Source organism: Aquarana catesbeiana, linkage group LG04 (genome assembly GCF_042186555.1).
Source record: "Aquarana catesbeiana isolate 2022-GZ linkage group LG04, ASM4218655v1, whole genome shotgun sequence".
Taxonomy (NCBI): Eukaryota; Metazoa; Chordata; class Amphibia; order Anura; family Ranidae; genus Aquarana; species Aquarana catesbeiana.
In genome coordinates, this window is record NC_133327.1 from 364,321,738 (window position 1) to 364,343,102 (window position 21,365).

The window sequence follows — 21,365 nt, forward strand, 5'->3', positions numbered from 1 at the left end:
AACATGTGGAAGAATGTGCTCTGGTCAAATAATAGCAAAATTGAACTTCTTGGCCTAAAAAACGCTATGTGTGATGGAAAACTAACACTGGACATCAACCTGAACACACCATCATGTTGTGGGGATCCTTTTCTTCAGCAAAAGCCATGGAGCCAAATACAGGGCAATCTTAGAAGAAAACCTTAGAGTCTGCAAAAGACTTGAGACTGGGCAGAGGTTCACCTTCCAGCAGGACAACAACCCTAAACATACAGCCAGAGCTACAATGAAATGGTTTAGATCAAAGCGTATTTGTGTGTTAGAATAGCCCAGTCAAAGTCCAGACCTAAATCCAATTGAGAATCTGTGGCAAGGACTTGAAAATTGCTGTTCACAGACACTTTCCATCCAATCTGAGAGACTTGAGCGGTTTTTCAAAGAAGAATGGGCAAAAATGTCACTCCCCAGATGTGCAAAGCTGATAGAGACATATCCAAAAAGACTTGCAGCTGTAATTGCAGTGAAAGGTGGTTCTACAAAGCATTGACTCAGGGGGGCTGAATTTAAATGCATGCCACACTGTTCAATTTTTTTATACAAAAAAATATGAGAAAACCATTCATCCTTTTCTTTCCAGTTCATAATTATGTGCCACTTTGTGTTGGTCTATCGCATGAAATCCCAACAAAATACATTTACGTTTTTGGTTGTAACATGACAAAATGTGGAAAATTTCAAGGAGCATGAATACTTTTTCAAGGCACTGTAACAGGAGTCCAAAGCTGGCCAAAGTGCATACAGATACAGAAAACTGGTGTTGACGAAAACTATTCGTTCTTCAAAAGAGGATGGATGGGGACCATAGTAATAAAAAAACACTGCTTACAAATCGTCAAATGTTTTTTATTTTCTGGGATTACTCGCTGCATTATGGAAATGGTAAATGTCACAGGACCTCAGGCATAATATCATCGAAAAGAATAAAATACATTTACGTTTTTGGTTGTAACATGACAAAATGTGGAAAATTTCAAGGGGTATGAATACTTTTTCAAGGCACTGTACTTGTCTGTCAAGATGACCCTCTGGCATACATACATTTTAAAATGGCAAACCAAAACCTAACCAGTAAAAACCTGGCTTAGACGCAAAAATATATACTGCAGATACTGTTTTGTAATTCACTGAGAACTTGATCTTGCTTAACCACCTGAGATCCATGCTATAGCCGAATGACGGCTACACCCCCGATCGCTCAGTTTAGCCGTGTGGCCCACTCTAGGAAGAGTCCTGGTGGTTCCAAACTTCTTCCATTTACGGATGATGGAGGCCACTGTGCTCATTGGGAACCTTAATGCTGTAGACCTTTTCTGGACCCTTCCCCACATCTGTGCCCCAATACAATCCTTTCTGGAAGGCCTACAGACAATTACTTGGACTTCATGGCTTGGTTTTGTGCTCTGACTTGCGCTGTTAACTGTGGGACCTTATATAGACATGTGTGTGCCTTTCCAGATCATGTCCAATCAACTAAATTTACCACAGGTGAACTTCAATCAAGTTGTAGAAACATCTCAAGGATGATCAGTGGAAACAGGATGTACCTGAGCTCAATTTTGAGCGTCATGGCAAAGGCTATGAATACTTATATACATGTGATTTTTTTGTTTTTTTCAATAAATTTGCAAAGATTTCAAACAAACTTCTTTCACGTTGTCATTATGGGGTAATGTTTGTAGAATTTTGACAAAAATAATGAATTTAATCAATTTTGGAATAAGGTTGTAACATAACAAAATGGGGAAAAAGTGAAGAGCTGTGAATACTTTCCGGATGCGCTATATATTTTTAAAAGGTGCTATTGGCATGACAGTTTAACCACATGTGGGTAACAACCCATGCAATTCATACATACAATGATACCAAAACAAATAAGCTAAGAAATTAAGTTATGTGTAATAAAATAAAATGACACAGGGAAAAAGTATTGAACAAGCTTACTAAAAGTTAATACTTCGTACAAAATCCTTTGTTGGTAATGACAGCTTCAAGACGCCTCCTCCTATATGGAGAAATGAGTCACATGCATTGCTCAGGTGTAACTTTGGCCCATTCTTCCACACAGTCTTCATATCCTGAAGGTTTCATGGGCATCTTTAATGAACTCTGATATTAGTTCTTTCCATAGATTTTCTATTGGATTCAAGTGAGGTAATTGGCTGGGCCATTCCAGCAGCTTTATTTTCTTAGAAACCAATAGTTTCCTTGGCTTTGTGTTTGGAATCATTGTCTTGCTGAAATGTCCACCCTCGTTTCAACTTCCTTCATCATCCTGGTAAATGGCAGCAGATTTTTATCAAGAATGTCTAGGTACATTTTTCCATTCATCCTTCCTTCAATGATATGAAGTTTGCCAGTACCGTATGCTGAAAAACAGCCCCACACCATTATGTTCCCACCTCCAAAATTCACTATTGGTATGGTGTTTTTGGGGTGATGTGCAGTGGCATTTGACCTTCAAACATGGTGTGCATTATGGCATCCAAAGAGTTTAATTTTGGACTCATCTGACCAGACTATATTCTCCCAGTATTTCAGGCTGGTCTAAGTGTTGTGCAGCAAACTTTAAACAAGCTTCAACATGCTTTTTCTTCAGCAATGGAGTCTTGCATGGTGAGCGTGCATACAGGCCATGGCGGTTGAGAGCATTAGTTATTGTTTTCTTTGAAACAATTGTATTTGCTAATTCCAGGTCTTTCTGAAGCTCTCCACAAGTGGTCCTTGCCTTAGACAAATCTTAAATTAGGTTGCATGGGCAGGTGAGGGCATATACAACGTATTCAGAGGAACATATACTGCCCATGCAACCTCATTTACGTGGGTAGAACCATTAGACCACTCAGACAACGCTTTAGGGAACACAGAAGGCTCACCAAGGCTGGCACAGACCCACATAGTGTTCCCAAACACTTTGCTATGGCCCACCAAGGATCTACCAAGGGCCTAAAAGTCTGGATAATAGAACAAATCCCGAGATCTCTCCTGACAGCCGAACATTTTAAAAAACTATGTGCTAGAGAAACATATTGGATCTACTGTCTGGACGCCCTCTCACCAGGAGATATCAATGAGCGTATAGAAATAACCACCATCTTGTAATTGTTTTATCCATCTCCTGTCTCGAACCATAACCCATATGTAATAGAATATACCGTATTTATCGGCGTATAACACGCACCGGCGTATAACACGCACCCCAATTTAGGAGGGAATTTTAAGGAAAAAAAACTTTTAGGAGGGAAGTTGAAGGGAAAAAAACTTACATTTAAATGCCCATCAGTGCAGCCTTGTCAGTGCAGCCTTCTCAGTGCAGCCTTCCCCAGTGCAGCCTTCTCAGTGCAGCCTTCCCCAGTGCAGCCTTGTCAGTGCAGCCATGTCAGTGCAGCCTTCCCCAGTGCAGCCTTCCCCAGTGCAGCCTCCCCCAGTGCAGCCTTCGATCCCCTGTCTTCAAAATCGCCGACCGTGATTTGAAAATGGCGCCGCCGGCGCCGAAATACACAGAGCCGGTCCTCGGCTCTTTCCGGCGGGTCTCGTTCAATTTCGGCTCCACTCGTAGTCCCGAGCGGAGCTATCCGAACCTAGCCGAGTAGGTTCGGATAGCTCCGCTCGGGACTACGAGTGGAGCCGAAAATGAACGAGAGCCGCCGGAAAGAGCCGAGGACCGGCTCTGTGTATTTCGGCGCCGGCGGCGCCATTTTCAAATCGCGGTCGGCGATTTTTGAGTTGTGCGGCTCAGGGGATCGGCGTATAACACGCACCTGCGACTTTCCCCTGATTTTAAGGGGAAAAAAGTGCGTGTTATACGCCGATAAATACAGTATATGAATAATTTTTATATATATATATAATCTCATATCAATTTATAATTCATATAGTGCATACTACACCCCCATAGCCCATCTAGTTTATTTTCCTTGTCAAAAGAAGTTTGAGTATACAATATTATAAAGATACATAAAGTAAGTTTACAAGGATCTATAAAGTAAGCTCATTGTTTTACAGTAGGGTTTATATAGGTAAATATCATGAAATTTCAAATATTAAACATTGGGTTCACGTAAACCTAAATTAAAGATATATATCATTTCCTTAGTCAAATTTGTAGGTATTTAAATGATTTATACCTACTATACATATTTTTTACAGGTAGAGTGTATATAGGTCAAATAAATTCTGATAATGAGCTTTAATCGTAAGGTGGAGAAAAGGAAAGAGAAAGAATAAAAAGGGTAGAAAGGTAGAGGTATGGTCCACAAGGTTGTCCCGCTCGTCAGTTTATTATTCTTTTTAGTTCTCTTTGAAGCCTTAGAATGGGTGTCTCTGTAAGTCATTTAATCTGTTACCATGGCAACAGGACAGAGTCATTGAAGTTTGACAGGAACTGTTGTTTTATCCAAGGATGCCAAAGTTTTTCAAATTTTGGAATTTGATTTTGATCGATGGCTACCATCTTAGCATGGGACATTGTATTATTCATTCTGTGAATTGTTTCTGCTAGTACCAATGTAGGAGATTTCCATGCCTTGGCCACTGTTTGTTTTGCAGCCGTTATTAGTTGGATCATAAGTTTGAATTGAGAGAGTGTTAACCATTCCGGTTTTAGATTAAGTAAAGTTATATATGGATCTGGTTGTATTATTTTTTTAAATATTTTAGATGCAATCACGAAGACTTCCTTCCAGAAGGTTTGGATTACTGGGCACGTCCACCATATGTGTAAATGTGTGCCTATTTCTGGGCATCCTCGAAAACAAAGAGCTGAGGTATTAGGTGAATATTTTGCCACTCTAGCGGGTACAAGGTACCAGCGAGTTAGGACTTTATAATTTGTCTCCAGTGCTAAGATGTTGGGTGAAGATGACTTAGATGTGAGCCATATGTTAGACCAGTCCGTGTCTTCTAAAGTTCGTCCCAGGTCCTCCTCCCACCTCTGAACGTAAGAGGGTCTATTAAGATTTGCTACTCCATATAATTGATTATAAAGTGATGAAATTGTACCTTTAGCAAATGGATCTTTTGTACAGATTGATTCAAAAATGGATAATTGGGATAATGGTGTATCCCCCTTTAGGAATGGTGTATAGAAATTTTTGATTTGGAGATATCTAAATATCTCAGAGTTTGGTAGATCATATTTTTCTCTAAGCGATGGGAATGAAAGGAATGATTTAGATGCTATGAAGTCATTTAGTGTCTGAATGCCTGATGTTGTCCAAGCTTTAAAAGAATTTGGGTAGATCCATGCCGGATAAAAGGCCGGATTTCTGATAAAAGAAAGGAGAGGATTGTGTGGAGATTGTAACTGATATTTGGTTTTTAGTTTATCCCAGAGAGATAAGAAGTGTTTAGTTATGGGATTATGAATTTTAAAGCGGTCTTTAGGATCAAGCCATAATAAGTTTGATATTAATAGAGGGTCATTTTCTGAAGCCTCTATAAATACCCATAATGGGATTTCCTATTTTGCATGGTATTTGGACAGACTGGCCAAATGTGCTGCTCTGTAATAGTTAGTAAAATTAGGGTATCCCAGGCCTCCTTTATTTTTGGGAAGATGTAGTGTGTGTATAGGTATACGTGGTTTAGAAGAGCCCCATATAAACGAAGTTGCTCTTTTTTGTACTATTCTCAAAAAATAGGAAGGAATTGGAATAGGGAGGACTCTGAATAGATAAAGCAATTTGGGTAGAATAGTCATTTTGATTGCATTAATCTTCCCTATCCAGGATAAAGGAAGTTGCGACCATTGTTTTATTAGATTTGTGATCTGTCTTAATACAGGAGGATAATTGGTTGAGAATAAGTCAGAATGAGATGCTGTTAAATGAATTCCAAGATATGGGATTGATTTTTCTGCCCATGTGAATGGGAGTGCAGCCCTAGCCGGGATCAATTCCATGTTTGTGAGTGAAATATTAAGCACTAGGCATTTCTTAGGATTAATCATAAGGCCGGATAGGGCTGCAAATCCATCAAGAGCTGGTATTAAATTAGGACCAGAGACCTGTGGTGATAATAGAAAAAGTAATATATCGTCTGCAAATATACATAATTTGTGTGTAATACCTCCTACTTCAATGCCAGTTATAGTTTGGTTTGTTCTGATGTATCGGGCCATGGGTTCGAGTATAAGGGCAAATAATAAGGGAGATAATGGGCAACCCTGTCGGGTACCTCTTTCGATATTAAAGGCATCAGATTTGTATCCAGCATATTTTATATAGGCTTTGGGTTTATTATATAATGCTTTGATCCATGTTAAAAAGTGGGGTCCAAAACCCCATTTTTGTAATGAATATTGCATATATTGCCAGGATACTGTGTCAAATGCCCTCTTAATATCGAGAGATAGAAAACATAAAGGGCCCTGCGTATATTATCGCCTGCCTGTCTATTTGGCATGAAGCCTACTTGATCTCTATGTATTAATTTTCCTATAATGCTATTGAGGCGTTTTGCTATTATTTTTGCTAATAATTTAATATCAAGGTTTAACAGAGAGATAGGCCGATAATTCACACAGGAAGTATCATCAGAAAGGGGTTTTGGGATCATACAAACAATTGCCATTAGTGTTTCTTGCCGAAAAGAATGTCCATCTAGAAGTTTGTTAAAAGTTTCTGTGAGAATGGGAGAGAGTATTTCTGAGAATGTTTTATAGTATAAAGCCGAGTAGCCGTCTGGGCCTGGTCTTTTGTTAAGTTTAAGGTCTTTTATGGCGTTAGCAACTTCATCTATAGTTATAGGCTCATTCAAACTGCTTTTTTGATTCTGAGATAACTCAGGTAAGGTTATTTTTGAGAAGAAGGATTCAGCCTCTGTAGGATTAAATTCATTGTTTGTCTTGTATAAAGTTGCGAGATGTGAGTGAAATTTATGGACTATTTTAACTGGATTACAAGTATAAACATTTTTTGATAATTTCAAACGTATTGGTTTGAAAGATTTGTTAGTTGAATTTAATGCCCGAGCCAAATATGTACCTGGTTTGTTTGTATTCATGTAGAAATTGTGTTTGGAGCGTTTGAGGGATTTATCAACTGACTCAGTGAGAAATAGACCGTATTCCAATCTAGATTTTTCCAGATGAGATTTTGTACTCTGAGATGGATTATCTTGGAATGATATGTAGGCTGCATTAAAATTGAGTTCTAGTTTTTTTGCTAGATTTTTGCGTTCCCGTTTAAATAGTGCCATTTGTCTTTGTATTGTACCACGCAAGACAGGCTTATGAGCTTCCCACAGTGTTATTGGGGAGATGTCTGTTGTATTATTAATTGATATGTATTCCTTTAAAGCTTGTTCAATGGCCCTCTGATGTAGTGGGTGTTTGAGCATTATGTCCGGTAAGTACCACATTGGGTCATGCGCTTTTGGTATGGCTGAGGCTATAGTAGTGTATACTGCATTATGGTCAGACCACGGAATCAGAATTATATCTGATGCAATAATTTCTGGTATCTTTCATATTGTTAGAAAAATATGATCTATTCTGGTGAAGGTTTGATGAGGGTGCGAGAAATAAGTGAATTTCTTTTTCATTGGGTTACTTTCTCTCCACGAATCTACCAGATTGTATTTGGAAAGAAGTTGAGAAAAAGGTAATCTAGAGGTTATTTTGGATGGTGTAAAAGGTGATTTATCTAGAAATGGAGGAGGACCTGGTTCGAATCCCCACACATTATCACTGTTCCTATTTTGTGTGTATTAATCACTTGTAATATATGTGAGAGGAATGGTGTAGGTTGTTTGTTAGGAGCGTAGTAGGAAATCACCGTGATTGCTGTATCCATTATATAACCCATGAGTATCAGGTATCTACCTTCTGGGTCTTTAATTTCTGATAAGGTGAATGGTGTGGATCGGTGAAATGCAATTAGAGTTCCCCTTTGCTTGGTACAGGCAGAAGCCGTGTAAATTTGTTGATAAAAAGGAGAAATATATTTTGGAGTAGAATCTTTGGTGAAGTGTGTTTCTTGGAGGCATACTATGTGAGCCTTCTTGTTATGGAAAGTACGGAAGGCTTTGGTCCTTTTTTGAGGGACATTTATTCCCTGAACATTCAGGGAAAGTATATTCAGTGGTGCCATGGCAACAGATCAAATAGTTTTGACTTACTTTTTGTTATGCAGAGCTGACTGCGCAGATCAACCTGTGTGGACTGAAGAGATGAAAAGATAGAAAAGAAACCAGTGAATTCTGGAGTAGAGAGTAAACAAAAAACATATGAGATTAGATGATACATTGTATAAATTATTTTTTGCAAGTAATCACAATTTACCCGTGAAAGAGAATAAATATCTCTCTCAGGGGAATAAGTGCCTTCGTCACACTCCCACATAATATGGTTGGGAGAATGAGGAGGGCTAATGGGGGTACACGGATCTTCCGCTTACAGGAGAGAAGTGCTATGTCAAAAGACATCAAAATGATGTTTCATTAATTGGAGTGCAGAATATAGTTTTTGTTGAAATTATTTATTCCAGGGTGGTTGTATATGGTTAGTCTTGCCCTAGGCTAAATAATTCAGTTAGAAAGGTACTGTTAATAACTTTGGTATTGATGAAGATAGTTTGAATTATTTTGGGATTTTAACCCTTTTAGAGTAAACAATTACATATTTTATTCATATGTAACTGTTTAGATATGTTAACTCATAAAATTGAGGTTGTATTGCTTCAGATTAGAATAAACAAAAACATAATTCTAGGAACTAGTTAGGTAATAATATATTTGTTTTAAGAAAAGAAAGAAAAAGCTTCCATTACTTCTGGATTATTGAACATATTTGTCCAAAAAAGTAATAAATCTATTGTTATTACCTGATAATATATAACTGAACAAGAATTTCCTTATTTCACTTATATATTCTAAGGCTATATGAATCAGAAGTAATAAGAAATATAACTGGAATGTAACATGATCCCACACAGTGTGTGACTATCAGAATGCAGTTACATTCAGTTATAAATACAGGTTTTTTATAGAGAACCATCTCTTAGTATAATAAATGAAGAGATATCAGGAATTAGGATGTCAGTCCATTGAATCTTCTTGGTCCATGGATGATGTGGCATAACGGCCTCTTTTGTGAGAATGATGATTCCCATTTTGTTCTGAAATTTTCTGGGTGCTGCCTGAAGGTGAAGATGATGCCATTCTTCTGCGTGTGGGAGAGTTGCTGCTTGTGGGTTCTGTCAGATTTAATTTTAAAAGGGTCTGTTGTAGTTCATCTGCTGATATGCTTCTGTAAATTGTACCTTGGTAGTTAAATCTGACTGAAAAGGGGAAGCCCCATTGATACATAATGTTGTGGCATTGCAGTTCCATTAGTTGGGGTTTCATGGATCGTCTTTTAGTAATAGTAAGTTGGGATAGGTCAGCAAAAATTTGATAATTGTGTCCTTGAAAATTAAGTTCCTTTTTTTCTCTTGCAGCAATTAGTATTTGTTCTTTCGTTCTGTAATAATGAAATTTTGTGATTATATCACGTGGGGGTCCATCTTTCTTTTTGGCTGTGAGGGCTCTGTGTACTCTGTCCAGTTCTAAAAGTTCAATAGGGATTTCTGGCTTTAGTTCTTGTAATAGAGCAGTAATAGTAGATTGCAGGTCTGTCACAGTTTCAGGTATTCCCCTTATGCGCAAGTTTGAACGTCTGGCTCTATTTTCGTAATCTTCGAGCTTAGTTTGAAGTATTAAATTCTCTTCTTTTAATTGTTCCAATTATGTTATATTTTCTTGGGTTGTAATTTCAATTTCATCCATTTTTATTTCTAAGGCTGCGGTGCGGTTTCCCAGCTCTCTTATTTCTTTGGTTAGGCTTTTTGTTATTTGGTCTGAGGTTTGTTTTAAAGCCTTATGAAGCATCTTTTCAAATTGTAATATTATTACTGGGGATGCTGAGGAGGCTTGTGGAGAAGTTTGTGAGAGGATTTGTTCTGTATCTGACTCAAATGGAGAGTCTTGCTGTGACATTTTCTGTCTGTGAGAGCGCCCTGATGTTGTATCTTGTGAGGTGACTGGAGCTGCTTTAGTTGCAGTGAGTGCCTGTGAGCTCTTTGTGAGGTGATTTTTATTTCTGCCACGGTTTCCTCCCAGTACCATATTTCCTGCCCAAACTTTCACAGTTTGTTCCCTGGGGCAAAAAGGTTCAAATGGATACCTTTTGAGCCTGCAGGCTCCGCTTTGTCCTTCTCTTCTCTCCTCAGCGGTGTGGAGCTCTAACAATGCATGACTGCTCTGCTAGGCTCCGCCCATCTCCCTCTCCCATCTAGTTTGTTTTAACTCTCTCATTGTATCATCCAATAAATTGTTTTATCCCTTCTTCCTCCATTATAGATTGGCCTTCACGTCCACATCCTTCCCCTGAATCCCCGGGGGTGGTGGGTACCCGTAAGTATGATTCCCCCTTTCTTCCCCACCATTTCATATTAGTATGTACCACTATCATAATGTGCCCACAGATGGCTTCCTATATATCATATCAGGCTCCCAATGTATATAATTTCATGTGCTAGAATTATGCGGAGACACGCTAGTATAAGCACGGCCATTGCCCCTGCATATCATTCCTTTCCTCCCATTCCACCATTCATACACACCAACAATCCAGAGTCATTATACCTTGCTCATTATTGTTGTTTTTCTATGCATGTGTGCATCAGCACACTATCCATCCCCTACCTTTTAGATATAGTTCCAAGCCCTTCGTTTTCTGGTTCTGTTCCTTTGTTTTTGTTTCTTGTACGTCTTTTTGCCTTTATTCATGTTCGATTCACCTGTGCCCAAGTGTATATGATTAAGTGCATATATATATATATATATATATATATATATATATATATATATATATATATATATATATATAAATATATAAAATTTCTACATGCACTATCCATGCTCATGTCCCGCCTGTCCATTATCCTGTTCTGCCCCCACCCACATGTGCCATCCACTCATGACGCACTCAATGTTAACCACTCCCCCTCCCCTTCCTTTATCATTGACTGGCTAGTGACTGTCCAATAGCTTGAGAAAGGAGTGCGGCTGTGTAAATCACCCACAGCCTGCACGCTCATGAAACGCGTCACGGTTCAGTGACGTCACCCCCCCGCCTGGACACTTCCTTGCGTTCCATACCTCGTGGTGGTGATCGATTACACAGTGGCCGGCTGAGCTTCCTCCAGCGGTACCTGAAACATCAGATACATCACACAGCTGAGAGACTCCACTACAGCTGGCAGCACATCACCCAGCTGCACATGAGAAAATGCCAAAGAACGAACACCGACGGGCCGAAGGGATTGACTCCACTGAGGACAGCCCCATATCCTTGGGAAACTATCCAATGCCTTCTTTTTAACTGCAAAATGTGAGTTCATTATATGGAATTATAATTATATTATATTATACTGTATATTAAAAATTTGTTAAAAATCTGCACCCAGAGGCGCCTCTTCTCCTTCCTTTCCAGTTTTTTGGGAACATGGTCTCTGTTCCCCAGCGATGACAGCCCTGAGAGCGGATTATCCCCACCTTCCTTCTTTCCTCCCCCTCTCCCCTCATACCAACTAAGGAAATTCCATTTATAATACCTATGGACCTTTGCCTCTAACTGCTACAGTGACTGTGGACATTGTTGCATGCACAAACTGTCATAGGATATATTGTTTTAGACTTTCTTTGCGCCTTTTACTTGTACCAGTTGAGACTGAACCAGCTGATATTACTTTGCACTGACAAGGGGCAGGATTGCTTTCTAAATACTGATAGATTTCAACAAGTGTCTTGGCTTTCCATGCTTTTTTGCACCTCCATTTTATTACACATAACTTTCTGAACGTAGTTATTTTGGTTTTAGTATATATGGATTGCATGGGTTGTCACTGACATGTGGTGAAAATGTTATGTTAATAGCACCTTTAGAAATATATTTACCTAGGAAAATGGTAATGGTAAAATACTTATTTTACCTTCAGTATGTGCTCTGTTCAGATTTCATGACTGGTGTTTACAACCACTTTAAATAAAGAATACAAAATAAATAAAATCATGGCCATGACCACTGGCCAACAGTATTAAAAACAACTTAAACTGGCCTCTGTTCTCTTATCATGGGTGTTTGCAGTTATAGCAACCAGGACCTAGTTGTTTAACCTTTTGAGAACAATCATTTATATGGAAAATACGAAGTCCCAGTGTATACTGGGATCAAATTGCATATATTCAATCCCCTAATGGTTGCGGAATATACAGTGCCTTGAAAAAGTATTCATACCCCATTGACATTTTCCACATTTTGTTACATCCAAATTGGAATATGTATTTTATTGGGATTTTTTGTGATAGACCAACAAAGTGGCACATAATTGTGAAGTGAAAGGAAAATGATGAATGGTTTTCACATATTTTTGTAAAAAAATGTCAGCCCCCTTTACTTTGATCCCCGCTAACTAAAATATAGTTGAAGCAATTGCCTTCAGAAGTCACCTAATTAGTAAATAGAGTCCACCTGTGTGTAATTTAATCTCAGTATAAATATAGCTGTTCAGTGAAGCCCTCAGAGGTTTGTTAGGGGACTTTAGTGAACAAACAGCATCATGAAGCCCAAGGAACACACCAGACAGGTTAGGGATAAAGTTGTAGAGAAGCTTAAAGCAGGGTTAGGTTACAAAAAGAACCCAAGGTTTGAACATCTCACAGAGTACTGTTCAATCCATCATCCAAAAATCGAAAGAGTATTGCACAACTGCAAACCTAACAAGACATGGCCGTCCATGTAAACTGACAGACCGGGCAAGGAGAGCATTAATCAGAGAGGCAGCCAAGAGGCCCATGCTAACTCTGGAGGAGCTGCAAAGATCCACCGCTCAGGTGGGAGAATCTGTCCACAGGACGACTATTAGTCGTGCACTCCTGGCCTTTATGGAAGAGTGGCAAGAAGAAAGACATTGTTGAAGGAAAAAGTCACAAGAAATTCCATTTACAATTTGCGAGAAGTCATGTGGGGGACACAGCAAACATGTGGAAGAAGGTGCTCTGTTCAGATGAGACCCAAATTGAACTTTTTGGCCTAAAAGCAAAACGTTATGTGTGGTGGAAAACTAACACTGCACATCTGCCTGAACATGCCATCCCCACTGAGAAACATGGTGGTGGCAGCATCATGTTGTGGAGATGCTTTTCTTCAGGAGGGACAGGGAAGCTGGTCAGAGTTGATGAGAAGATGGAGGGAGCCAAATACAGGGCAATCTTAGAAGAAAACCTGTTAAGAGTCTACAAAAGATTTGAGACTGGGGCGGAGGTTCACCTTCTAGCAGAACAATGACCCTAAACATACAGCCAGAGCTACAATGGAATGGTTTAGATCAAAGCATATTCATGTTAGAATTGGCCAGGCAAAGTCCAGACCTAAATCCAATTGAGAATCGGTGGCAAGACTTGAAAATTGCTGTTCACAGACACTCTTCATCCAATCTGACAGAGCTTGAGCTATTTTTCAAAGAAGAATGGTCAAAAATGTCACTCTCTAGATGTGCAAAGCTGGTAGAGACATCCCCAAAAAGATTTGCAGCTGTAATTGTAGCGAAAGGTGGTTCTAAAAAGTATTGACTCAGGGAAACCCAGGAAAGTCGCAGATGCACTGCACCTTCAGTGAAGGTAAACCGCAGCACATCGGTGTGAAAGTTTGCAGTTGCAGGGTGCTTGCAGAAAGGCCTGTTTATTTGAGTCACAATTGGCAGGTGGTAGCACCCACAAAAAGCAACAGAGGGTTTAATTCCTTCTGCGGCATGTGTACACCTTTGGCTGCTGCCTCAGCAGCTAAAGGGGGTAGGCATTGGGGGCAGTTCAACCGCAATTAAATCGTAACACCCCCCTAACTTTATGTGTGAACGATCCCTAAGGGTGCTGCTGCCGAATGCAATGAAAGGCATTATTCAAAAGTGCAGCAGACACTGCTGCTTCTCTGAAAAGCGATTCAATAGTGTTTAAAAGGTGGTGAGGGGGCGATATGTTGCTTCCTCACCACCTGATTTAAACCCATGATTGCCATGCAATGCACGCGATTGCGACATGGTAGTACTGCAATTAAAAGTTTAAATCAGGTGTGAGGAGGAGACACTCCGCCCGGTGATCTTTGACTTCACCCTTGTTCAGGTAGAAATCCACCCATGTGACGGCGCCGACCAATTAGAATGCTCCGAGACCTTCCCACCTGACGCGGTACGTTTTGGACATTCAGCTGAGGGGACTCCTGACGCGGATATACTGCGGCTCACAACAGGAGATTGCCACGGTCCAGGTCAGCGGCATCGCGGAGATTAAGGAGGGGGTCCTGTGTAAGTTCACCTTACAGATTTTTCTGTACAGGTGAACTTACCTTTTAAGGTTGCCTACCCCTGATGTAATTAATACAATACAAGCTCTGAATACAGTGTACCCAACGCACACATACAGGTCTACACTGAATGCATGTAGTTCACTACAGTTTATGACCCCAACCTCAAGTCCAGGATGAGTTCTGTCTCTGCCTCTTATTTACCCAGTCCATGACCATTTTCTCCTCTTTCTTCTCTCCCAGGGAAACATCCAACCCCCAAGCAATAATCAGTTCTATCTCTGCCTCCTCTCTCCCCTGTCCAAAGGTAGTTCTCAATGTACTTCCCAACCTCCAGCCATAGTCATCTTCCCCTCTGCTTCACAACCATACTCAGCCCCATCTTACTTGTTCTCTGAATGGTCCATGATCACATCATGCTTACCAATATAAACAAACAGCAACGACACTGGAAATGGAGCTGGCAATACCTATCCTCAAAGAACTGCAGGTCCTTACAGTTAACCCCTTAAGGACCAGCCTCGTTTTAGATTTTAGGTGTTTACATGTTTAAAACAGGTTTTTTTGCTAGAAAATTACTTAGAACCCCCAAACATTATATATGTTTTTTTTTTCTAACACCCTAGAGAATAAAATGGCGGTCGTTGCAATACTTTTTTTTGCACTGTATTTGTGCAGCGGTCTTATAAGTGCACTTTTTTTTGGAAAAAATTAACTTTTTTGAATAAAAAAATAAGACAACAGTAAAGTTAGCCCAATTTTTTTATATTGTGAAATATAATGTTACGCCAAGTAAATTGATACCCAACATGTCACGCTTCAAAATTGCGGCCGCTCGTGGAATGGCGTCAAACTTTTACCCTCAAAAATCTCCATAGACGATGTTTAAAAAATTCTACAGGTTGCATGTTTTGTGTTACGAAGGAAGTCTAGGGCTAGAATTATTGCTCTCGCTCTACCGGTCACGGCGATACCTCACACGTGGGGTTTGACCACCGTTTTCATATGCGGGTGCTACTCGCGTATGCGTTAGCTTCTGCGCGCGAGCTCGTCGGCATGGGGGTTTTTTTTTTTTTAAATTTATTTTTATTATTTATTTTACATTATTTTATTTATTTTTACACTGTTTTTAAAAAAAAAAAATTGTCACTTTTATTCCTATTACAAGGCATGTAAACATGCCTTGTAATAGAAGAAAGCATGACAGGTCCTCTTAAATATGAGATCTGGGGTCAAAAAGACCTCAGATCTCATATTTACACTAAAATGCAATAAAAAAAAAAATGTCATTTAAAAAAATGATGTTGAAAAAAATATGCCTTTAAGAGGCGTGGGCGGAAGTGACGTTTTGACGTCGCTTCCGCCCAGCAGTGTCATGGAGACGAGTGGGCGCCATCTTAGCCTCACTCGTCTCCAGGCACAGCACGGAGAAGGACGCGATCGCATCCGCCGCTACCGACGGCTCCAGTAAGCGGCGGAGGGCACCAGATTGCGGCGGGAGGGGGGCCCCCTCTCTCGCCACCGATAAAAGTAATCTTGCAGCGAATCCGCCGCAAGGACCACTTTTATCAGAAAGCGTACCGCCGCAGGAAAACGGGGATACCAGGGTTATGGCAGCTAGATATACCCCTTCAAAGTTTGGACGTACAACGGTGTGCGGCAGTCCAGAAGTGGTTAAACAATGTATGCCCAATGTGTCGAGGTTCTTTTGTTGGGTCCCTACAAATAAGAACTTTGTGTGAAACATGTCAAGATTCCGCTGTTGTTATCTGTTTGCCTGTGCACACTTTCTTTCTTTCAATAAATCTAAAATCAAGCAAGTGAACTATGTGGAATCATTACATTTGGAGATCTGCTATCACGTCATGCTTAAAGAGTGACTCCATTTTTGTTGAGAAAAAAACATTCCCCCTGGGTGATCTCACCAAAAATGGCATTTTTGTTGCAGGGGATGCCTGAAAATCTGACGTGTATCTTAGACTTCTTGGAAAATCAATGAGCTAATCACACAAGCAGGAAATGATGTTTCTGGGGTGTGTTCAGTACACACTCGGTGTACAGAACACCTCCAGGTAGCCATATTGCATTGCATTGTATTTTCAGAAAATTACAGCAGCTGCAGAGTGAAAAGGAAAGGTCATTTTTTTAATAACATTCGATTACAATATGACTTGTGTCTCGATTGTATACGCTATATTATTTTTTCTTTGCCATTTCTTTTCCTACGAAAGCGGAGTTACCCTTTAAGCCTTGTACACATGGTGAGAATATCGGACAAATGATCTTCCGTTTTTCTTTTAACCAAACTTACGAAAATTCTCTTATGACAGAATACAACTTCAGAAGTGATGTATTGTATTGTATTCTTTTGTTTCCAAGCATGCATGCATGGTCTTGCAATGTTTTTCAGATAAATACTGTATAAAAATAGTTAGTTCTGGTATCGTACGAGAAACATTTTCGTGTTTGTCCCTTCAAATAACTTTGCATGAACTGTTGTGAGCGGCTCTCGAAAGCTGTGTACTAACAATTAGATTATTGGACGATCGCTTCGAAATCGGTATTTTTTATCCGATATTCTGATTGCGTGTACTAGGCATTAGCCTTTTCCAACTTCTATCCACAATCAGATCAGTGTTTTCTCTCCCTTCCGCCTTCTCTTTCTCACTCTCCTCTGTAATAGCTCATCTCATGCTCTGCTTTCTCTCTTTCCTATTCTGCCTTCTATAACTACCTCAATGTTTAATAGTCAGCTTCCTCTTCCCTTTCACTCTTTCTACCCTGAACATTTGATACTCCGCCTCTTCTATTTCTTCCTGATCCACAACCAGTTGCCTTTCTGTCCTCTCTTCCATCCATGTTCAGCCACCATCCCTTAGAATCGTGATCTTTATTCTAAGCAAAAAAATTGTGATTCTCATTTTATCCAGAATCATGCAGCTCTATTAAACAGTAAAGCATAGCAGTGTTTTAAGAATCATTTAGAATCTAAAATAAATCAAACCTACTTTTTCTATTAGCAGTTTAATTTAAAATAAACACAATAACACATATATTACAACATGTATCAAATGGTTAAAACACTGGCAGGCGCTTTCTGCTCAACAACCTCAAACAACATCATTTCCCTTGTGTGCAAAATTATGCAGTGTAAACTGGGATTTGTTTCCTAGTGACAGATAAAGATACAGTCCACTATAAAATTACTGTTTAGCTCTTTTAAAGGGAGACATCCTTACAGAACAAAACGTATTTTATTGCATTTTCCAACCAAAGATCTGTTATAAAAGGACGTTTATCTTTTGTACTGCATGTACAGCAAGTCTGTTGCTCAGCTACAGCAAAATCTATCATAACGAGCCATGGCTTTAATATTTGTGCCTGGAAATCTTTAAAGAGGGAATCCACCTGAAAAAAAATATTAAAAGCCAGCAGCTACAAATACTGCAGCTGCTGACTTTTAATAAATGGACACTTACCTGTCCTGGAGTCCAGCGATGTCGGCAGCCGAAGCCTAGCAATAGCTCGGCTCTCGGCTGCTGCCGCCGCCATTCTCGGTGAGGGAATAAGGAAGTGAAACGTTGCGGCTTCACTTCCCGGTTCCCTACTGCGCATGCGCAAGTCGCGCTGCGTGTCCTAAGTGGTCCCCGCTATCTCCTGGGACCTGTGTGTTTCCCAGGAGACAGCGGGGGGGTGCGCGAGGGAGCGTGACTCCCGCGGGAGTCTATTCCCAGAAGTGGGTGCAGATACCTGTCTAATACAGGTATCTGCACCCCCCTCCCCCCTGAAAGGTGCCAATTGTGGCACCGGAGGGGGGAGGGGGAATCAGATGAGCAGAAGTTCCACTTTTGGGTGAAACTCCACTTTAAGGTTATTTGTGATCACGCTGCTTCAAAAAGCAATTGTAATACAGCATAATGAGTTACATATCTCAACACATCTTTTTGTTTAAGCTTTCTTTTTTAAATCTTTTGTGTGGCTGGCATGTGACATGACAGCCTCATCAGTCCCTCTTAACTATAGCAGTGGGGCATGTTTTTTTTAGAAGGGGCGGGGCAAGCTTAATTACATACAAAGTGGAGAAATCCCCCATCTGTGGAATAACGTCACACACAGCAGGCTGGCACGTGGGCGGGATTAGGTGACACAGCGGGTGGGCGGGCAGGCTTACATCAAACACACAGCAGGAAAATACCTTCCCCAACTGTTTGCTGTGTTCCAGAACCAGCTTCAGACTGGAAGGCAGCTCCCAGCTAAAGCCGCCTTAGAGCCCATTCACACAGAGGCAACTTTGGATCCGACTTCAAGTCGCCCCAAGTCGCCCCTAGTCGCCTCAAGTCGCGCTACATGAAAAAATCAATGTAAATGAATGGATCTGTCTTAATGCACACTACTGCAGTCGCTCCGACTTCAGAAAAGGTTCCTGTACTACTTCAATCCGACTTGAAGGCAACTTGTACCCATTGATTTCAATGGAAGTTGCCTCCAAGTCTGATCACTGTTCATACTGAGGCAACTTTACAGGAAGCAGAAAGGAAACAGAAAGTAATTTCCTCCACTAAACAGCCAGCCCCCTCCTTCTCACACACAGCTGATAAGCTCTGATTGGCCACTTGTAAAGTTCCCTGTCCTGGAGGCAAATTCAAATTGTGTTGTAAGTTGCCCCAAGTCGTGCTGTGATTCATACTCAAGTCGTGTCCAAGTTGCCTCCCAAAGTCGCGCTGGAAGCCCCTGTGTGAATGGGCTCTTACTGTCAAAACTGAAACTGGTCCTGAAATGCAGCAAACAAAAGACAGGAAAGTTACTTCCCCCTGTTTGTGTGATGTAAGACTGCCCACCTCCTATGTAATAATCCCGCCCACTATTAGTGATGTCAGCCGCAGATGGGGAACTTCCCCACAGTGTCTGTAAATAAGCCTTCCCTCTTACTAAACAAATAGGCGCTTGGAGGAGGAGTGGCCACACAACTGTCCACGGGAGATACAGGCATGCTGTGTGTTTGCACGGCATCCTGTAACTCCCAACAGTGATCACAGGGACACAGCTACACAGATTTGCTTCCATACCTGCCATGGACAGGTTGAAACAGGGACTGAACTGGCAGGATCAACAGTTTTTTAAGTTGAATTTCAAGAAATCTCTCTCAGAATTATAGAGGCACTGAGATTCTGAAATAAAAGAGTGATGAGTATGACTGGAGTCTCTTCCTTAAAAAGGTGACAGTATTAGTTGTTACTTCCATGAATAAATATCACATCACGTTTCTAATATGAAGAATAGGCTCTGACACCAAACTTTCAAACACAAAGAGATAAGTGTTGCAAAATGAAGGACTAAACACTTTATAAAACATAACATATACATATGTGTTGACAACTTTGAAGCAGCTCTCATCCACTGGGCTTGAAAGGATTTTCTCAGCCAAAAAGCTCAGTGAACACCTCATGGTTGTCCAGCATTCTACCTTGTAGAGCTGACTCGAATGTTGCATGCAACCCTCTATAGTATCCTGTTCTTTTCTGCATCTTATGCCGCGTACACACGAGCGGACTTTACGGCAGACTTTGCCCGGCGGACGGGATTTCGTCGGACAATTCGATCGTGTGTGGGCTCCAGCGGACTTTGTTTTCTCAAAAGTTGAACGGACTTAGATTTGAAACATGTTTTAAATCTATCCGCCGAACTCGAGTCCGGTCGAAAAGTCTGCTCGTCTGTATGCTAGTTCAACGGACAAAAAGCCACGCTAGGGCAGCTATTGGCTACTGGCTATGAACTTCCTTGTTTTAGTCCGGTCTACGTCATCACGTACCAAATCGACGGACTTTGGTGGATTGTGTGTAGGCAGGTCCGTTGATTCAGAAAGTCCGTCATAAAGTCAGTCGAAAAGTCCGCCGGGCAAAGTCTGCCGTAAAGTCCGCTCGTGTGTACGCGGCATTCGCCTAAGCCTTTCAATGATGGCCCTTCATTCACACTAAACAAACTTGTCTGTTCCTGCATTTATCCTTTTATGACAGAAAAGGAGAATGTATTACCAAGCCTCAGGACCTGGTAAATGCATAGGCATGAAAAGCAGCTATGATGGTCACTCTAGGGGTGTCATTGCACAATAACAGATTCTATATACATTGAAATCTGTGAACATATATTCTGATCACCTACCATTTCAGAGGACTGCCTTCGTATTCAAACCAAATTTCACTGATATCTTCTGTCCGCATAACTTTCTGAAAATGTTTCTTAACCTTATCGGTTACCAGGGTAAGGTAGCTCACACGAGGTAAAAGTAACTGCAACAAAAATTTTAATCTTTATTATACAAAAAAAGTGTAAGCAAAAGACATGGGTTTGGCATTAAATACTTTACATCTTTACCATTATCTTCGAAAGAGAAAGTAAAAGAAAATCCTACATTTTGGGTTGTCCCAAAACATTAATACTGGGCAAAACCAGAGATTCCCTCATATGGAGGGATTTTCTTCCACTTTGTGTTTTGGCTATGGGACAGGAAGCCAGGAAGGTAAATATATTATTTACAGTACATACACACACTGTATATTCACATGCCGACCGCAATACGTAAATATACATTGAGGCTTTGAAGTGGTTTACGAGAAGCTATCAGCAATAACCACAGTATTTTTTTTTTCAGCCAGCGATTCTCTCTCTCATGAAAGCAGTCCAAGCTGCTATTTAGCCGCTGGATTGCTTTCTGGTGCAGCAGGAGAGGTCGTCCCCATCTTCCCACCACTCTATGATGTTTCTCAGGCTTACTGTTTTTAATCGGCAAGCTCGGAAAACAAGCCAACGATTTGCCAGGCTGGATCATCTCTGATCACCTCTATCATCTATGAGGACCGAAGTCATGACATCACTTCCAGTCTAGGGCGGATGTAAACAATTTTTTTTTTTTTTTTTAAAGCAAAAGATCTTTTTTTTTCTTTTCAATCTTTTGCTTTCAAACATAGAGGAGATCTCTCCATAAAGAAAC

The 21,365-nt window shown here is 40.5% G+C and overlaps 1 protein-coding gene across 1 annotated transcript in view; it reads right to left on the minus strand.

Annotated features, from left to right (window-relative positions):
* Positions 1-21,365, minus strand: part of ATG5 (autophagy related 5) — a 293,272-nt gene that overhangs the window by 257,962 nt on the left and 13,945 nt on the right. Inside the window, exon 3 of the mRNA XM_073627015.1 lies at positions 20,537-20,664. Within this exon, the coding sequence (XP_073483116.1) occupies positions 20,537-20,664 (128 nt within the window). The remainder of the gene's footprint in view (positions 1-20,536; positions 20,665-21,365) is intronic.